The sequence below is a fragment of the Lepidochelys kempii genome, chromosome 20 (assembly GCF_965140285.1).
Source record: "Lepidochelys kempii isolate rLepKem1 chromosome 20, rLepKem1.hap1, whole genome shotgun sequence".
In the NCBI taxonomy this organism is placed as follows: Eukaryota; Metazoa; Chordata; order Testudines; family Cheloniidae; genus Lepidochelys; species Lepidochelys kempii.
Genome location: NC_136399.1, coordinates 19,372,813 through 19,391,868, shown reverse-complemented (window position 1 = coordinate 19,391,868; position 19,056 = coordinate 19,372,813). Strand labels below are relative to the sequence as shown.

The following is a 19,056-nucleotide window of genomic DNA, read 5'->3' as shown; positions in this document are numbered from 1 at the left end:
AGAGGGCAACAATATCAGAGCTCATGAAACGCAACTGAAAAACGAGCTATTACTTGCAGTAAGACAATTCAACTCTCCGCTGTTTGAGCAAAAGTCATTGTGGCAAATTTGCTACATACCCCTGTAAAAGCCATTTGGTTACATTCTGCCTCCTTTTATTCATGGTGTACTTTACCCAGCAAGCGCTTGGGCAGGTTGCAGAATTAGGTACCATGCTATGGGAGCAAGGCCTCGTTGTTGCACAGAAGTTGCACCAATTTAAACTTGTGTGGATGCTCAGATTTAACCCTGGCTTTAGCTTGAATAAGTAAGGAATCAGTTGAAACTGGAGCTATATAAGCCAGGCTTGAAATCAAATGAGCACAGCTACACAGGGTTTTGCACTTTTAAGGGATCAAAAACCCTACACCTTTAGTTAAACTGATACAACTGTGTGTGGAGACCAGAACTAGTTCCCCCTAGCTGTACAGGCGGTGAGAGGTGGCAGAAAGACACTGTCTGTAGTGTTGTTGGAGAAGGGCCAGAAGTATAAAGCATGGAATCACTGTCTGCTTAAAAAGTCCCATAAAGATTCAAACCAGCCCCACTGAAATGAGCTTTTCACAACATCATACATTTTATTGATAAGGCAACAGCGTAGTACAAATATGAAACAGCATCCAACTTCCTTTGTCATAGCATTAAAGCTTTGAAGTTGGGTTCACATTAATACACATGTATTCCAGCTTCTCTTTTTTGCCAATTAGGAAAAGCTCAAGGCATACCAGGGAGGGGGGGGGGGGGGGAAGGAAGAGACAGCAGCTGCCTCTATTCTTCATCACTATAATTAAAATAGATTTCTTTTAAATCTTTATTTATAAAGTGCATTGCCTTACAGTTTGTATTACACAAGGCAACAAAACAGAGAGCTGTGTTTCACATTCAGAAATTTCACCTAAGTACTGTACACACTTGGTTTACATGCACAAATGGAAAGAAAAAAATCATGCTTCTATCAGTTCAAAAGAGCAGCTTTGAATGATTTAAACACTTTGTTTAAAATCCAATTTACAATAAAACATTTCCACTATATTAAATAGTTATTTACATTTTGACACTAAATTACTCAACAAAATTTGGCACAATCATTCTGTAGATCTATAACTTACGTTTTTGTTGACAGGATCAATATTAAAAACAACCACCCCCACCGCCACCTTTCCCCACCACCGTAAAGAAATGTTTTCTTTTAACTAAGCCATTTATAGAATATAAAAAATCAGACCTCCCTATCATCACCTGGTTGTCTATATGTTCAGTTTCTCCAGTCAAACATTTACTTTAGTGCTAGTTTTCCCCAGGGGTGGTTCTTCCCTGGTGTGTGCAATGGTTTTAGGAAAGAAAAGGTGAGGTCAGGCAAACAGTCTAGAACAGCAAGACACGAAGGGAGATATTCAGCATGCCCCCTTTGGGCATTAGCTGCCCTTTCCCGGCACAGCAATGCCCTGGCGACTGATGGTGCAAAGCTGGAGTTATTTGGGTAAAATACACCTGGAGCTGCTCAAAACACTTAGTCATGAGGGTCAAGGCTTTTTATTTGTTTTTTTAAAAATTAAGCTCTGACATTCTATTTTACTTGCAAGTTATAGGGTATATTGAGCTTTGGCGGAAGGAGAACGCAAAGGGGGCGTGTGCATTTTCAAAATGCACAGGTTTCATTAGAGCCAGCCCAAAAAAACCCAAAAACTTTTTTGTAACAAAAGTGGGGTATTTTTAGGTCAAAAATGTGTTATTAAAGAGATTGAGAATGTTTAGCAAGACATTGGACATTCTTCCATGTATCATTTTCTGGGTTAGAAAAAAATAAATGTTACAAAAGCCTAATTCTTCAAAAGTTTTGAAAACCTGAGGAGTTTCAAAGTAATAGCCAGGATTTTTTTCTTCCATTCTCCACCCAGCTCCCCTTTCCGCATTAGAGACACTGAAACAGAACTGCTCCAAGTCTAACCGAAGGGAACTTCTATGCAGCGTTTGTGCGGGATGCCCCTAAGGAGCTGTGGTTCTCCCTAAGGATGGGTTAGGATTGCTAGAGCACTGTGGTGCTATAGTATTGGGAAGCCTCCCTCTTTGATAAAGGCTCCTTTACGGAGAGAAAGCTCCCATCAGTCAAAGATTTTCTCTAATGATGCCTGCTTCACAGTTTAGTGAATGGAACAAATACGTACACCCAGGGGTCTCCAATCATTTATAGTGCTCTAGTTAAGCATGGTACTTAACTATGGGTCAAATGCGACAGCAAGAGTCCCTGCCCTGATAAGCTGACAGTCTAAAGGCACAAATGGGTACAATACAGGGTAAACGCCAAGAAGGGTGAGGTAACTACAGCTGGAACACTTCCCACAACAACTGGCTTTGAGGAGATGAGGGGGAAGCATTGATTGGGTGGGCTGGTCATGGCAACAAGGCACAATGCCAAAAGCGAGGGAAAGATGGAATGGCAGGGCCAGGGGAAGCTTGGAGGGTGCATTAAGGGAGGTTAAAGGGAAAACAGCAGAGGAGATTTAAGCATGGGGCTGTGCAGAGATCTGAATGGGGAGATGAGGAACTTGGGAGGAAGCCAGTGAAGGAATTGGTGAAAGGGACAGTTGTCTTGGCAGCGGGATATTGAGTAGTCTTCCATCCCATCTGGCACCATCCTGTCCAGTAGCTGGTGAAGAGAAGGTTTTTATCCCCCTCCAGAACAGGAGACTGCCATGTCATTTGGTTTCCAAAAGGATACGCACAGAAGGAGCAAGCCAAAGTGAGAGGAGGAGGGGGCTTGGAATCAGGGTATGGCTGGTTGAGAGTTTTCTGAAGCAGTTTTTCCAAAGAAAATTGTTTGTTTGTTTTTTACCACGAAATTTCATGTTTGCATCCTGGGGGAAATTTCAACTCTTCTGTGGTCAAACACTTCTTTGGATTTTTGAGGAAGAGCCAAAATTTTCCATGGGGAAATTTAAACAATTTTTTAAAAAAAAATCAAAAACTTCAGCACCCCTTCCTCCAGTTTTCCAACCAGCTCTGAGTCAGAGACAGGATTTAAGGAGAAGCTTGAAAGCAGAGGAAGAAAAGGGACAACTGACCCAAGGGATGCGGGGTGAAGAGTGCTAATTTTGCTTTAGAAGAAAACTAGCAGGGCTGAGGCAAGACACACTGAAGGACAAGTAGAGTCATTTGAGAAGGCAGAGAACAGAGTTGAGGCAGCAAAGAGCAAGTCCTCACGGGGGCTGGATTTTCTCCAGACACACAGAGTGAGCAGGTCCAAGGAGACAGCCAGAGTTGGGGGTTGGAGCGGGGCGGGGGGTAGGACTGAGGAGCAGAACTGGGCAGCTTGCAAGACACACACACACACACACGCGGGGGGCGTGGGTGGGTTGGGGTTTACACACATACCATGACATCAACCAACGGGAAAATCAACTGAGGTTAAAAGACCCACTACACAAGCGTACAGATATATTTGATACAGCAACAAGGTATCTATATTTAAGGCACCGATTTCAAACAAAGGTGACGCATGCATCCAATGAAGTGAGCTGTAGCTCACGAAAGCTTATGCTCAAATAAATTGGTTAGTCTCTGAGGTGCCTCAAGTACTCCTTTTCTTTTTGCGAATACAGACTAACACGGCTGCTACTCTGAAAACTATATTAAAGAACACAGTGATCTTCTCCGAGGAGGGGGAACTGCCTTCCCACGGCTTCTCAGACAAGTGCAGAGACCAAGGAGGAGATCAATTCCTTGGATCTGAGTGAGCGATATTTCAGATTGGCGAGACTCAGGAACGCAGATAGGGAAAAGGTTAACTGTGCTGTACATAAGCTCAAGGCACTTAACGCTTACAAAGGAGCTGCTTTCATTCTTACTGTGCTAGCGACACCAAGTGGACACAAGAGAGATTCGCAAAAAGAAAGGGAGGACTTGTGGCACCTTAGAGAGACTCTCAAATTTATTTGAGCATAAGCTTTCGTGAGCTACAGCTCACTTCTCGAAAGCTTATGCGCAAATAAATTTGTGAGTCTCTAAGGTGCCACAAGTCCTCCCTTTCTTTTTGCGAATACAGACTAACATGGCTGCTACTCTGAAACAAGAGTTTCTTATTTTCCAGAATATCTCCAGGGATATACTTATCATTCTTACAGCCTTTTTCTACCCTGATGGGAGGAATTATTTTGGTTTCCCTTTGAAGATTCTATCTAGAGGCTTAAACATCTGCATTTCACAATGTGGTGTCCCAGCATACCCTTCTCCCTGCTCTCATACCTCTGTGCTGTGCAGACACACACTTGAACTATGCACATTTTAAATGACATTCAAATACTGAGATGCCTAAAAAGCAGATGACATGCCGGGTCTCTCTGCCAGTCTCAACTCAGCTTTCTGGAAAGTTTACTCAGTAATGAGGTTTTCCTATTTATATTTAATCACGTTGTTTTATTAAACATCATTATTTAGGGCTCCCTCTTGAAGAGCTGTGGCAGTGAGCACAGCGGAGACAGTTGGCATTTCAGGCATAAGTCAATACACAGGAATCAGAGAAAAAGCATAATTTAAACAAGAGAAATACCGTGATTTCACATAACCCCCAAGAATATATTTGTGGAATCCCGGCTCTCTGAAGTCACCAGTTAGTGAGTTACTGCAGGCCGAGTTCCTTCCAGAATTATGAAATAATTCTTTTTTTTTTTTTTTTTTTTTAAAAGGAAACATTTCTTCTTATTCCAAATCTCACAACCTGGGGGAATGCACTCTCCTACAATAAGTGCTTGGAAGTTTTGGCATATGGAATAAACGGTTTTAACACGAAAGGCCACTGGCAACTTCCTGAGAGCGGTAGAGGGTCAACCAAAGTGCAACACAAATCTTCCCACATTAGTGCAAGAGACAGAGAAAGCAACACCATTGCCATGCGGCAGCCACTTGACAGAGGAGCATGAACACAGAACTTCAAAGCCCAATTCTGATTCTTTAGCATTAGGAAAACGAGCAACTTGTTTACAAAGGTGGTGGTGGCAGCTAAAGGTGCACATTAGCAGATGGAAAGTAATTTTCATAGTACACAAAACAGAAGCCGACCCCAAACATCCTCTGCACACCCAACGACTGACACACAAGGGACTGAACTAGAGGAATTTTCTTTGCTCTTGCGTCATTTGGTTTTCCTTGGTTGGCAGATTTTTCTACAATTTTTTTTGCCCTCTTAATAGCGCTTGACCTGCCACTGTTGGAGGCCCCAGAGTGGATACATGTTTCTCTCCAAAATGGATGCTATCACTGGCCGCTGTGATTTCATATGTTTGCACAGGGCCTAGCACAATGGGACCCCTGACACAATAGAGTCTGTGTCCTGTAGTGCATTGAAAGCAGGACTCCTACGTAGCACAGGAAAACTCTGGAGAACTCAGGATGAAAGACTGGGTTCATCTCAGGCCCTTAATTGACGGTGATGCAATGCTATGCACAGCTTATTGACTGCTTTTCTTCTTCCTTAGTTCTAAGAAACCAGGACTCCTCTCGTAAAGACTGAAATCTTGCTGCAACCAGAACATTTCAGGGTAGGAAGACGTGAGGTTAATCCTTCCCCGCTTAATTCTTACTGAGTTATCCCAAGATGTTGCACATTTAACAGGCTTGGCAAGAAATCTGTTCAGACGCTATTTGATAACTGTCCAGCAGACCCAAAGGCCCAGAAACCACCCCACTGGCCACCCCACAGGCTGAAAGGGTTTGTTCCTAACTGATTATCTGAGGTCTCACCTCGACACTTGGCAACATCAACATTGAAACAAAAATGGTACAGCATGTTGATTAGCATGGATTTTCGTGCTTTTAGCTATCCATCCTGGGAGCCCAAGAGACAGTCTTCAGTCTATCACAGATCAAGGGTGAAACAGGCAAAGACCACTTCCAGTCTGGCTACACCTCTCAGAGCAACCCAAGAGACTAGTAACCTTACAAATATCCCGTTCATTTCTGTCGCATTAACAGGGGGACAGACCACAACGTGCCATTGCTTCGGAGATCTTCAGCTTCTACACAGCGGGCAAATGGAGATTTCTCTCAGAGATACAGGAATTGTTCTCCCCTAAGTGCATTGCCCTATTTATTTTGAGACTAAGAATATTTCTGTACTTTGCAGCCAGTGCTGGAGGAGGTGGGTGCATATGCTGGGATCATGCAGCTGGCTCTGGGGTGGAATGAGCCAGCAACTGTGCACCAACAGCACTTGGGCAACAGGCTTTGGGAAGGGATAGGAGGAGTAACTAGAGAACTGTTCTCTCTCCACAGACAGCATTAGGGGTTCATTGAAGCCCTGAATTCCAAGCTCACCCATGAAATCTCCGTCATTTCCTCCCAACTAGTGGCCTGACTTTTCAGTTTTTACTTTGTAAAACAAGCCAAAAAAGTGGTGGTTTCAAGAAGGCCTCAGTCTGAAGGCAGCCTTGAAACAGCCATAAAGGGATATGTGAGCTGGTTACAGAAGGAAGGCAAGTGGAAAAGCCACTCGCTGGGGAAAAAAAAAAGCAGCGTAGCTGGGTTGGCTGCCGCTCTGCAGCAAGCCAACTCAGGTGACTGAAGATGTGCAGAAAACGCAGTCCTCTCCAGTAGTGTGAAACTAAACTGGGTCTATATACAAACCCTGGTTAAGGGTCACACCCCTCCCGCTCACCAGGCTGACTTATCCCTTTCTTTCTCGGTGCGCTGTCCTGCATCTGAAGTCAGGAGATTTCATTGCCAAAAACCTCCAGGACCAGCGGGGTGAGCTGCATGCTGTGCTCTGGCTTGAAGGAAAGGCAGCGGTACTGTTTGGAATGCTCCTCATTCAGGCTCCGCAGGTCTGCCAGCTTCTGGATCATCTTGGCATAGAGTAAGCGGTTGCCTGGGGGAGGGTGTTTGCACAGAATGTAGGTCTGCAGGACCTCGGAAAGGCGGTCTTGGAGGGACTCCACCAGAGAAGTGTCCTGCACGCCAGGGCGGTCTAGAAATCAAAGCAAACAATTCAGGTCATGGGAAGGGTTTAGCTGATTAGTACTGTCGGGATGGTCTAAGCATAATCCTGCTCAGTGTGGGGGGACGACCCCTTCCAGCTCGACATTTCCATGATTTCTTGCTATCGCCGCTTGTTTATTTAAAAGGATTCAGGAAGTACACCTATGCCAGGCTCTAGGTGCCCGATCGTTACTGCCACGTGTCAGACACAGCTGCACTACATCATAATTTCAACAGAAACAAACAGCCAGACACCCACTGAAAACTCCTTTCCCCTCCCTCAGTTAGGAACGTCAGAGGTTTTTGGCAGCATGCCACTAAATCGGGTGCTATTTCAGACCACGGAGGGGAGCAAGTTCCAGGATCACAGATCCCTCACAGGGATCTCCCTGTCAGCTGCCCCCTCTCTTTTACAAGATGGGGAACCAGCTCAGGTACCAGCGCAGATCCAAGAGCACTGGTGTCATACGCCCAGTGAGATGCTCCACTCAATAAGCGAGTCACTGTTCTGCACTGGCATCAGTCTCCGAATGGTTTTAAGGTGTAGCCCCACACACAGCACCTTGGCAACCCATGTTTGATTCCAAGTCTCTTGCTCCCTGGCTCGGCAGTGGCTGTGAGGGCTGCGGTGCCTTCCCTGGGCTTGGATCAGGGTCTTATAGATGGCTAGTGGTTAGCTTTGTAGGCCCTGGCTGAGGGGGGCAGCCCCACTTCCACAGTACAGATAAAGGCAGCTCATAGATTATTGGCTCTGAGCATGGAACATGCAGCCAGACACCAAGTTTCTCTTACCAGGGGAGAGGATGCAGATGCCCATCAGGAGCACATGCTCCTCTTCGTGAAGGTTCAACTTCTTTAAGCCAATCTGAAATTTCACAAGTGGTTCTAGCAGTTCTAGGCTGTGACCAGCTAAAAGACAAAACACAGAACACCCTCCAGAACAGTCTTTCTATCTCCAGGAATTCGGATCTCCTAAAAGTCAACTGCTAAGTGAAAACAAAGGCAGAGATATCAAGTTTCAGAGTAACAGCCGTGTCAGTCGGTATTCGCAAAAAGAACAGGAGGACTTGTGGCACCTTAGAGACTAACCAATTTATCTGAGCGTGAGCTTTCGTGAGCTACAGCTCACTTCATCGGATGCATACTGTGGAAAGTGTAGAAGATCTTTTTATACACACAAAGCAGAGTGGGGTGGGGGGAGGTATTTTTTCATGCTTTGTGTGTATAAAAAGATCTTCTACACATTCCACGGTATGCATCCGATGAAGTGAGCTGTAGCTCACGGAAGCTTATGCTCAAATAAATTGGTTAGTCTCTAAGGTGCTGGAGATATCAAGGATATCTGCAACCAGGTCCCTTCAACTCAGAGAGTTTGGTCAGTGGGAGAGGAGATAATAAGTGGTTGAAATGGATCAGTTCCAAACTCTAGTTCTCATGAAGCAATTAAGCGTTTGTCACACAGCTCTAATTACACCTGAGTGTTGCTACTCTAATCATGGGACCCCCTCCCACAGCTTTATCAATGCACCTCATTCCAGACCTACAACCCTCCCTATATCTTATTTCTGGGCCTCTCTCCTGCGGAGACTTGCTAAATGGTAAGACTTTGGAGCAGGGACCTTGTCTTTATATCATTTAAAGCATCTTAGCATGCTGCTGGTGCTATGCCCATTAAAAGCAAATAATTTTAGGAGCTAGGAGAAGGAATCATTGGCACTTGAGGATCTTGGAAAGCTCAGCACTCTGATTCCTAGTTAGCTGATCTGCAAAAGGAGAGTGTGTGGGTTTACAACAGTGGTAAACAGTCATTTTATTCAAGTGTCACATTTGCATACACACTGGCTCAACTTTCCATAGGATTTTTGCAAATAGATAATTTCCAAGTATTTACTACTGTAACAGTAGCAGGTTGTTTTAAGCCAGCTTCTCTTGAAACAGGAATCTCCCGAGTGTGGTAAACAAATGACAGCAGCAGGGACTACGTTGCTGGAAGCTCAGATTTCAAGACCAGATTGATTTGGGGTAAGTGGCTGGTCTCTTGGGACTGGGAGCAACCTGATGTGGTGTGATTTTTGGTTTAAGAGATTTTTTTATCACGAAGTTCGGTTTGCCTGAGTGGCAGGATAGGCTGGAGAGTCTGAGGGGCTGTCTGTGACTCCATGGTAAGACTGACACAGTGATCCAGGAGTTCACGTTTGTTACTGGCTTGGTGAAAGCTAATCATAGAACACAGCACTGGTTTGGAGAGTTTGCCCTGAGGTAAACACTCATAGCCGTGAGCCACTCCAGACAGCGTGACAAAGACTTCATTGGATAGACTAAGGATCCCTCTATCAGATATATTCTCTTTGCATAGGTACTTCTAGACTAGCGGTTCTCAAACTGTGGGTTGGGACCCCAAAGTGGGTCACGACTAAGTTTTAATGGGGTTGCCAGGGCTGGCTTAGACTTGTTGAGGCCTGGTGCCAAAGCCCATGAGCTTCAGCCCTGGGCGGCAAGGTTCAGGTTAGAGGACCTTTCCCTGGGGCTGAAGCCTTTGGGCTTTGGTTTTGCCCCCCTGGCCCACACCACTTCCCGCAGCTCCCATTGGCTGGGAACGGCAAACCATAGCCACTGGGAGCTATGGGCGGCTGTGCAAATGTAAACAAACTGTCTGGTGGCCCGCCAGAGGATTACCCTGATGGGCTGCATGCGGCCAATGGACCGCAGGTTGCCCACCACTGTTCTAATGGGTATTATTTTCAGATGACTAGTTAGGCTGTTAAATGTACATGCCCCATGGGGCTCAAGCACAATGTAAGGGATGTGAGGGCCTTGTGCTGGGGCTCTGGTCAGGAATGAATTACATGCCAGTACCCAATCCCAGCTAACATCACCTTAACTTTGCATTCCTTGAATTGGTGTGGATCTCAATTTGCATCCCCAAAGTGGTATTAAATTATAGTAAATGCAAAAATCTATGTTAAGGTTGGGGAAATCAGATTCAGACAAATTTATTAACCTTCAACAAGCAACAAAGCTGCCATGGGACCCATGCTGTACTTTGGTTACAGGGGTAGCCAGAGATAATTTACCTTGGGTAACGTCATTGATTTGGTACTTGAATTCATTGCCTCCACATGACCATGCCATATCCTCCAAGGAAAACGACTGGTTTGAACGAAGCATAATAATTTCAATGGCGCTGGACTTCAGTAAGGCAATCTGGTCCTCCGCCGTCAGATCCCTGAACATTGGAAGGGAGGGGGAGACAATCAGTGAGACTTCAAGTAAATCTAACACCAACCCTCCAGTTAGATTGGCAATGGACCTGCAACCAAATGCCAGCCATATAGGTAATGTCTTCTGGCTCACCGCCAAAAGCAGCCCTTTTGGACTACAGAAATACAGAAGTAGAATAAAACCCAAAATTCCCTCTGGTGGCTCGTTTGGAAATTAAATGAACTGAAACTGCAGTAAAAAGATACTGCAGTTCACCCAGGATGAAATGCTTAAGGGAGTTAGAGTTGGGAAAAGGGACCTTGTATAGCTTTTTTTGTAACTTGGAATTAGTCTCTCTCACTTGCAATATCCCCTTAGAATCTTGAAAAATAACAGCTTCCCCTACTGTCATTCCTATTTGAAAAGCTGGTATTTCCCTGTGTTTCTAACAGAAGTGATGACACCAGGGTACCATCTTTTAAAAAATTGTGTGTGTTGCAGTAGCACCTACGAGCCCTGGTCACAGACCAGGAGCGCATTGTGCTAGGAGCGGTACAGAAGCAGAACCAAAAGGCAGTCCCTGCTTAAAGAGACTTATTTCCTTGATAATGCACTAGCTCTGACAACAAGCATGCATAGGTCTCGAACAGCGTTTGTCCTATGATTAACCTAGAAAGCATTGTAGCCTAGTGGAGAGAGCGTGAACTGTAGCAGTCAGGAATCCTGTTGTGACATTCCCCAGGGTACAACTGGGACTATTGAACAGCTGTGTCCCCTCAACTCTCCAACCTGGAGTGCCTTTTACACTACTTTGCTGTGAAAGCAACCACTCCTGGTCTGCTCACACACAGCCTCCAACATGTACATAACTTCCAGGTATACGGTGAGTGCTACAGCCAGCCGCTCCTGAATTACGCTGCCAAGCAACACCAACAAATTCCCAGTCCCAGATTTGCCCCCAGAAACGTGAGAATCTCATACTGCCCAGCTCTCTACTGGACAATACAACCTCATATAAAGATAGTCATTTTTTAAATAGAAAATGATATGCACCAATCCTGTTATCTCAAATGGTATCTCAATCCAAACACACTGGTTTAGATCAAACAAGTTTATTAACTACAGAAGGATAGGTTTTCAGTGATTACAAGTAATGAGGCATAAAAGTCAGAAGTGTTTACAAGAAAATAAAAAGGTAAAATGCAAAGAATATTAATTTAAGTTAAATGAATTCAAAGCAAAGGTATCTCTCACCACTTGCTTCAGTAGTCTTACTGGCTGGATTTCTGTCAGCCAGGACCCCTCTCTCGCTCAGTGTTACTTTCCTTATCCTTCAGGTATTGATGCCATGGGCAGAGAGTAAAGGAGGAATAACTTGGAGTGTTTGTTCCCCATTCTTACACTTTTTCTTCTTTGAGAATCATCTCCAGCTGGGATTCAGGAGACAAAGTCTGTGGGGACTGGAACCTCCAGCTGTTTCTTTGCCAAGAACATAACAGCCATACTGGGTCACACCAAAGGTCCATCTAGCCCAGTATCCTGTCTTCAACAGTGGCCAATGCCAGGTGCTTCAGGGGAATGAACAGAACAAGTAATCATCAAGTGATCCATCCGCTGTCACCCATTCCCAGCTTCTGGTAAACAGAGGCTAGGGACACCATTCCTGTCCATCCTGGCTAAGAGCCATTGATGGCCCAATCCTCCATGAATTGATCTTTTTGAGCTGGGGCAACCAGATCTGCATGCAGTATTCAAGATGAGAGCGTACCATAAATTTACATAGAGGCAATATGGTATTTTCCTAATTAGTCCCAACATTTTGTTAGCTATTTTGATTGTCTCTGCACACTGAGTGGATGTTTTTTTTTGCAGAGAACTATCCACAAAGACTCCAGGATCTCTTTCTTGAGTGGTAACAGCTAATTTAGACCTACCATTTTATATATATCCTTCGGATTATGTTTTGCAATGTGCATTACTTGAAATTCAATGTTGATAAATGCAATCTGCCATTTTGTTGCCCAGTCACCAAGTTTTGTGAGATCCCTTTGTAACTCTTCGCAGTCTGCTTTGGACTTAACGATCTTGAGTAGTTTTGTATCATCTGCAAATTTGCCACCTGTTTACCCCTTTTCCCAGATCGTTTATTAATATCTTGAACAGTACTGGGTCCAAAATGTAAATTTCTCCCTTACACCCTTTTTCCTGCCACAGACTATCCAGGCGATAGTCTATTTGATTTCACTGACACCTGGCTGAAGTGTCAGTTTGCCTTTTGCCTCTGAGGAACTGGTTTTTGGCTGCTTTTCAGACTTTGGAACATGTCTCAGTACTATCATACAGTAGAATCTTTTACATACAATGTTGCCACACATATTTTACCAGGATAATAATAAGCAGCAAATTATGAGTTTTCAAATGACACCTCACAAGGCATATTTTGTGCATAATTTATCATAGTCTTGTAAAAGGGGTGAACATAAGGATACAGACTGTCACATCTGTGTTCTAATCCTGCTTCTAGCACTGACTTAGAATAATAGAATCATAGAAGATTAGGGTTGGAAGAGACCTCAGGAGGTCATCTAGTCCAATCCCCTGCTCAAAGCAGGACCAACCCCAACTAAATCATCCCAGCCAGGGCTTTGTAAAGCCTGACCTTAAAAACCTCTAAGGATGGAGATTCCACCACCTCCCTAGGTAACCCATTCCAGTGCTTCACCACTCTCCTAGTGAAACAGTGTTTCCTAATATCCAACCTAGACCTCTCCCACTGCAACTTGAGACCATTGCTCCTTGTTCTCTCATCTGCCACCACTGAGAACAGCCTAGCTCCATCCTCTTTGGAATCCCCCTTGAGGTAGTTGAAGGCTGCTATCAAATCCCGCCTCACTCTTCTCTTCTGCAGACTAAATAAGCCCAGTTCCCTCAGCCTTTCCTTGTAAGTTGTGCCTCAGACCCCTAATCATTTTTGTTGTCCTCCGCTGGACTCTCTCCAATTTGTCCACATCCTTTCTAGAGTGGGGGCCCCAAAACTGGACACAATACTCCAGATGTGGCCTCATCAGTGCTGAATAGAGGGGAATAATCACTTCCCTCGATCTGCTGGCAATGCTCCTACTAATGCAGCCCAATATGCTATTAGCCTTCTTGGCAAAAAGGGCACACTGTTGACTCATACCCAGCTTCTCCACTGTAATCCCCAGATCCTTTTCTGCAGAACTACTGCATAGCCAGTAGGTCCCCAGCCTGTAGCACTTCATGGGATTCTTCCATTCTAAGTGCAGGACTCTGCACTTGTCCTTGTTGAACCTCATCAGATTTCTTTTGGCCCAATCCTCTTATTTGTCTAGGTCCCTCTGGATCCTATCCCTACCCTCCAGTGTATCTGCCTCTCTCCCCAGCTTAGTGTCATCCACAAACTTGCTGAGGGTGCAATCCAAGCCATCCTCCCAGGTCTTTAATGAAGATGTTGAACAAAACCGTACTATGTTACCTTGGGGTCTCTTACTTCAACTGCATAATGGGAAATAAGGAAATCAGTTTACCACATTGAGGTGCTATGGTATCAAAATAAAGCATTGCTGATGGATACTGTGGTGATGCACACCAGAGAGAGGCCTAAGAGCCTCACAAACACAAATTTAACATTACCAGTGATGGAACCAATGCTTTCACTGATTTTCCCATAGTAACGGTCAGATCTTTTTGCTCATTAGGGTGTCCGATGACTTATCCATCTAACATCTACTCTCTGGCTCCCAAATTAACTAACATTTGCTTATGTTAAACTGTATCTGCTGGCCCAACCACCTTCACTATCCACATCTAGATACTATAGTAACCCTCAATTCCTACTCGCATCCTGGGCTCAGAAATTGAGTGGGCAGAAGAAGTTTCCAACTCTGAGTTGCTGAACCTTGAGTTGACATCTTGCAAAAGAATCCCACTAGTGAGCAAAAGCGAGAAGTACAAGCAGAAAGCAAATAAGAAGAGTTCTTTTGGATGTGAGGAGCCAGATTCTGATTTCATTTGTGTCAATGGATTATCTACAATGGATTTACTCTGTCTTTACACCAGTGTAACAAATCAGAATTTAATAGAGGGCACAAATATACTGGTGTAAACTTGAAAAATAAAAGGCAAATTTGGCTTTACCAAGAGAGCAGCACACATCAGGGATCGAACTCAAATCCATGGTTAGCTTCCAGACCAATAATCAGCCCGCCATCTGTACTAGATGAAAGTGATCAGAGAATAGCAGAGGCTGTTCCTGGAATTCTCAGAAACACAGAACCTTTGTTCTGTTCTTTGAAACTGAAAGACACTGCCGTCTGAGTAAGCTTTTAGATTTGAGTGCTTTAGTTATTCTTCCTGGGAGCTCTTGAGAAGTCCTCATCCTATCGCCGCTCAGCGCTAAACTTGGCAGAAGCCACTTCCAATCCAGAGCAATCCACAAAACACCACACGCCTTCTATGACTCATCATCATGCTAAGATTATAGAATGCTTTACAGAGTGATTTGTAAACTTTGGGCTCAGGAAACAAGCACTGAGTGGTGGGATCACATCGTCATGCAAGTCTGGGCTCCGGCGCAAGCACACGAGATTGAGAGCTGCCCTGACGGTGAAGAAGCGGGTGGCTATTGCAGTCTGGAAGCTGGCAACTCCGGACAGCTACCAGTCACTAACCAGTTTGGAGTGGGAAAGTCGACCGCTGGAATCGGATTGATGCAAGTTTGCAGGGCCATTAATCGCATCCTGCTCAGAAGAACAGTGACTCTGGGCAATGTGGGTGACATTGTGGCTGGCTTTGCACAATGGGTTTCCTTATCTGCGGAGGGGTGATAGATGGGACGCACATTCCAATTCTGGCACCAGACCACCTTGTCTCAGAGTACATAAATCGGAAGGGGTATTTCTCTATGGTTCTCCAGGCGCTTGTGGATCACTGTGGGTGTTTCATGGACATTAACGCAGGCTGGTCCGGAAAGGTGCATGACACACGCATTTTCTGGAACACTGGCCTGTTCAGGAAGCTGCAAGCTGGGACTTTTTCCCCAGACCAGAAGATCACCGTAGGGGAAGTCGAAATGCCCATTGTGATCCTTGGACACCCCGCTTACCCTTTAATGCCGTGTCTCATGAAACGCTACACAGGGAGCCTTGATGGCAGCAAGGAGCGGTTCCACAACAGGCTGAGTCGGTGCAGGATGCATCCGATGAAGGGAGCTGTAGCTCACGAAAGCTTATGCTCAAATAAATTTGTTAATCTCTAAGGTACCACAAGTCCTCCTTTTCTTTTTTCAGAATGACTGTTGAGTGTGCTGTTGGCCGTTTAGAGGGCCACTGGTGCTGTCTGTATGGGAAGCTGGACCTGGCTGTTATAGCTGTGTGCTGTACCCTCCATAACATTTGTGAAGGGAAGGGTGAAAGCTTCACTCAGGCATGGACCTCAGAGGTTCAACACCTGGAGGCTGAATTTGAACAGCCAGAGACCAGCGTATTAGAGGGGCCCTGCGCGGGGCTGTAAGGATTAGGGATGCCTTGAGGGAGCAATTTGATGCTGAAAGCCACCAGTAATGTTTGGTGCCCTGCATCTGTGTTTGCTATGTACGATGCACTGACTTGCAGTGCCTGTTGCTTTCCTGGGCTATGGTATCTTTTACTTAATGCAATAAAGAACGTTTTCAAAGCCAAAACAGTCATTTATTGAAAAGAAACACAACTGCTTGGGAAACAGAAAGGGCATGACACATCTGTGCTATGTGGGAGGAGGGAAGGGGGGTGGGGTGGGGAACGGGACAATCACAGATTTGCATATGTCCTGTTATCATACTCAGCCTTCCTGTCTGGAGTGCCGTACAATGAGTGCTGCTCTTCAGGCTGGCTAACATGCGTGGTGATGTGGGTTGAGTGCAGTGGGTAAGGGTTGTAGTTTGCAAGGCTGGGTGGTGAAGCTACAGGCATTGGAGGCAGCTGGTGGAGATAAGAACCCGGATGTTGGGGAAAGTGGGTTGGCAGTGACATGGGGGCACAAGGGAAAGAGTTTTGGGACAACGGCTGCAGGGGGTGGGCAGGTGCGGATGTGCTCCGTCTGCATTGCTATGAGCGCCTGTATCAAGTCCGCTTAGGCGCTCCATGATGCTTAGCAGCTGCTCCATGCTTTGGTGCCGGTGATCTGCATTCTGCTGGTGGAGCCTCCTTTCAGTCTCCCGCCACTCCTGTACTTTTTGATTTTCATTAAGGGACTGCTGCATGACTTCATGCAGCAGGTCCTCTGCGTCTTTGCGGACGCTTCCTGATTCTTTGAAATCTTTCAGCAGTTGATAACAAGGATGGCTGGGATCTCAAGGTTGCATCTGTAAAGCCAAAATGCAACACTTAACAGAGGCAGCATTGTTCACACCAGACAGAGCAATGATTTGGCCGTACTTAAAGACAAACAGAGTGTACACAATAGCAGAAACTGCCCGACCCAAAGTGAGCGAACATAATCCACAGGAGCCCCAAAATGATGAGTAAGCACAGGGGCAAGGGGGACTGATTGTTTCATAGCCATACTGTCCTCTGGGGTTCTGTGCCTTGGGAAGAGCCAACAGCTGTAGGGGGCCCCTATAGTGAACACTGTCCCCCACATTTTCCGCAGGATGAATTCATCCTGGAAGATATCTCGCTGCTAAGGGTGACCTGGGAAGCAAGGGAGGGTCTTCTACTACAATGTGGCTTCCACCCTGGCCCTTATGCAGATTGCCTGTGTGCAGCAGTGGTCTGCCCGCCCATCATGGCACAGTGGCATGGACATGTTAGCCTTAATCATAGAATCTCAGGGTTGGAAGGGCCCTCAGGAGGTCATCGAGTCCAACCCCCTGCTCAAAGCAGGACCAATCCCCAATTTTTGCCCCAGATCCCTAAATGGCCCCCTCAAGGATTGAACTCACAACCTTGGGTTTAGCAGGCTGATGCTCAAACCACGGAGCTATCCCATGTATACTGGGACAAGGAGCACAGTAGCTCTGCCAAGGAACCTGCGCAAGCGGATTGCCCAGCTTCTGCATCAGACCTTTGAAGACATCCCTGAGGCCAATTACCGCGATGCGAGAGAGCACATCAATGCCCTGTTCCGCATCTAGGCATGCATGCAGCCCTAACCCTGCAACCCTCCTTGCCCCAAGGGCCCGCACCGAACAACTACCTTCCCAAAATAAAAACCACTTACCAGGCACCTCCTCTGCGGTTTGTTCTTGCCCAAGCACTATCCGCTGCGACTGGCTACCTTCCTCCTGGCTTGAAAACAGCTCCTGGGTGCATGAATCTAGGGATGCCGGGCTGTCCCCCTCCTCCTCAGCACCTTCGTTCCCGCTTTCCTCCTCCTGCCTTGTTGAACTCTGTGCTGCTATGGCCTCTGAAGTGTCCATGGTGGTCTTTGGAGTGGAAGTGGGGTCGTCCCCAAGTATCGCGCCCAGCTCTTTGTAGAAACGGCAGGTCGTGGGGGCAGCATCAGAGCGGTGGTTTGCCTCCCACGCTTTGTGGTAGGCATTCTGCAACTCCTTCACTTTAACCCTGCACTGCTGTGCGTCCCGGTCATGGCCCCTTTCCATCATGTCCCTTGATATCTGCCCGAAGGTATCGTAATTCCTGTGGCTGGAGTGCAGCTGGGACTGGACAGCTTCTTCCCTGCAAACTCTAGCTTGCCAGCAAGTTAAAGAGTATGGGCTGGATGAATGGACTGTAAGGTGGATAGAAAGCTGGCTAGATCATCGGGTTGTGATCAATGGCTCCATGTCTAGTTGGCAGCCAGTATCAAGCGGAGTGCCCCAAGGGTCGGTCCTGGGACCGGTTTTGTTCAATATCTTCATTAATGATCTGGAGAATGGCATGGATTGCACCCTCAGCAAGTTTGCAGATGACACTAAACTGGGACGAGTGGTAGATATGCTGGAGGGGAGGGATAAGATACACAGGGACCTACACAAATTAGAGGATTGGGCCAAAAGAAATCTGATGAGGTTCAATAAGGACAAGTGCAGAGTCCTGCACTTAGGACGGAAGAATCCATGCACTGCTACAGACTAGGGACTGAGTGCTAGGCAGCAGTTCTACAGAAGAGGACCTAGAGGTTACAGTGGACGAGAAGCTGGATATGAGTCAACAGTGTGCCCTTGTCATGAAGGCTAACGGCATATTGGGCTGCATTAGTAGGAGCATTGCCAGCAGATCGAGGGAAGTGATTATTCCCCTCTATTCGGCATTGGTGAGGCCTCATCTGGAGTACTGTGTCCAGTTTTGGGCCCCACACTACAAGAAGGATGTGGAAAAATTGGAAAGAGTCCAGCAGAGGGCAACAAAATTGATTAGGGGGCTGGAGCACATGACTTACAAGGAGAGGCTGAGGGAACTGGGCTTATTTAGTCTGCAGAAGAGAAGAGTGAGGCGGGATTTGATAGCAGCCTTCAACTACCTGAAAGGGGGTTCCAAAGAGGATGGATTTAGACTGTCCTCAGTGGTACTAGATGACAGAACAAGGAGCAATGGTCTCAAGTTGCAGTGGGGGAGGTCTAGGTTGGATATTAGGAAACACTGTTTCACTAGGAGAGTGATGAAGCACTGGAATGGGTTACCTAGGGAGGTGGTGGAATCTCCATCCTTAGAGGTTTTTAAGGTCAGGCTTGACAAACCCCTGGCTGGGATGATTTAGTTGTGGATTGGTCCTGCTTTGAGCAAGGGATTGGACTAGATGACCTCCTGAGGTCCCTTCCAACCCTGATATTCTATGAGGTCCAGCACCTCGCCATTGCTCCACACTGGGGACTGTCTGTTGCGTGGAGGCATGGTCACCTGGAAAGAT

The 19,056-nt window shown here is 46.1% G+C and overlaps 1 protein-coding gene across 6 annotated transcripts in view; it reads right to left on the bottom strand.

Moving 5' to 3' along the window:
- Nucleotides 1-579: 579 nt before the first annotated feature.
- Nucleotides 580-19,056, bottom strand: part of VDR (vitamin D receptor) — a 122,589-nt gene continuing 104,112 nt past the window's right edge. For all 6 annotated transcript variants that reach the window (XM_078849715.1, XM_078849712.1, XM_078849716.1 and 3 more), the window contains 3 exons: nt 10,083-10,234; nt 7,801-7,917; nt 580-6,997 (listed from right to left, as the gene is read on the bottom strand). In XM_078849715.1, coding sequence (XP_078705841.1) covers nt 6,738-6,997; nt 7,801-7,917; nt 10,083-10,234 — 529 coding nt within the window. In that variant the 3' untranslated portion in view covers nt 580-6,737. The remainder of the gene's footprint in view (nt 6,998-7,800; nt 7,918-10,082; nt 10,235-19,056) is intronic.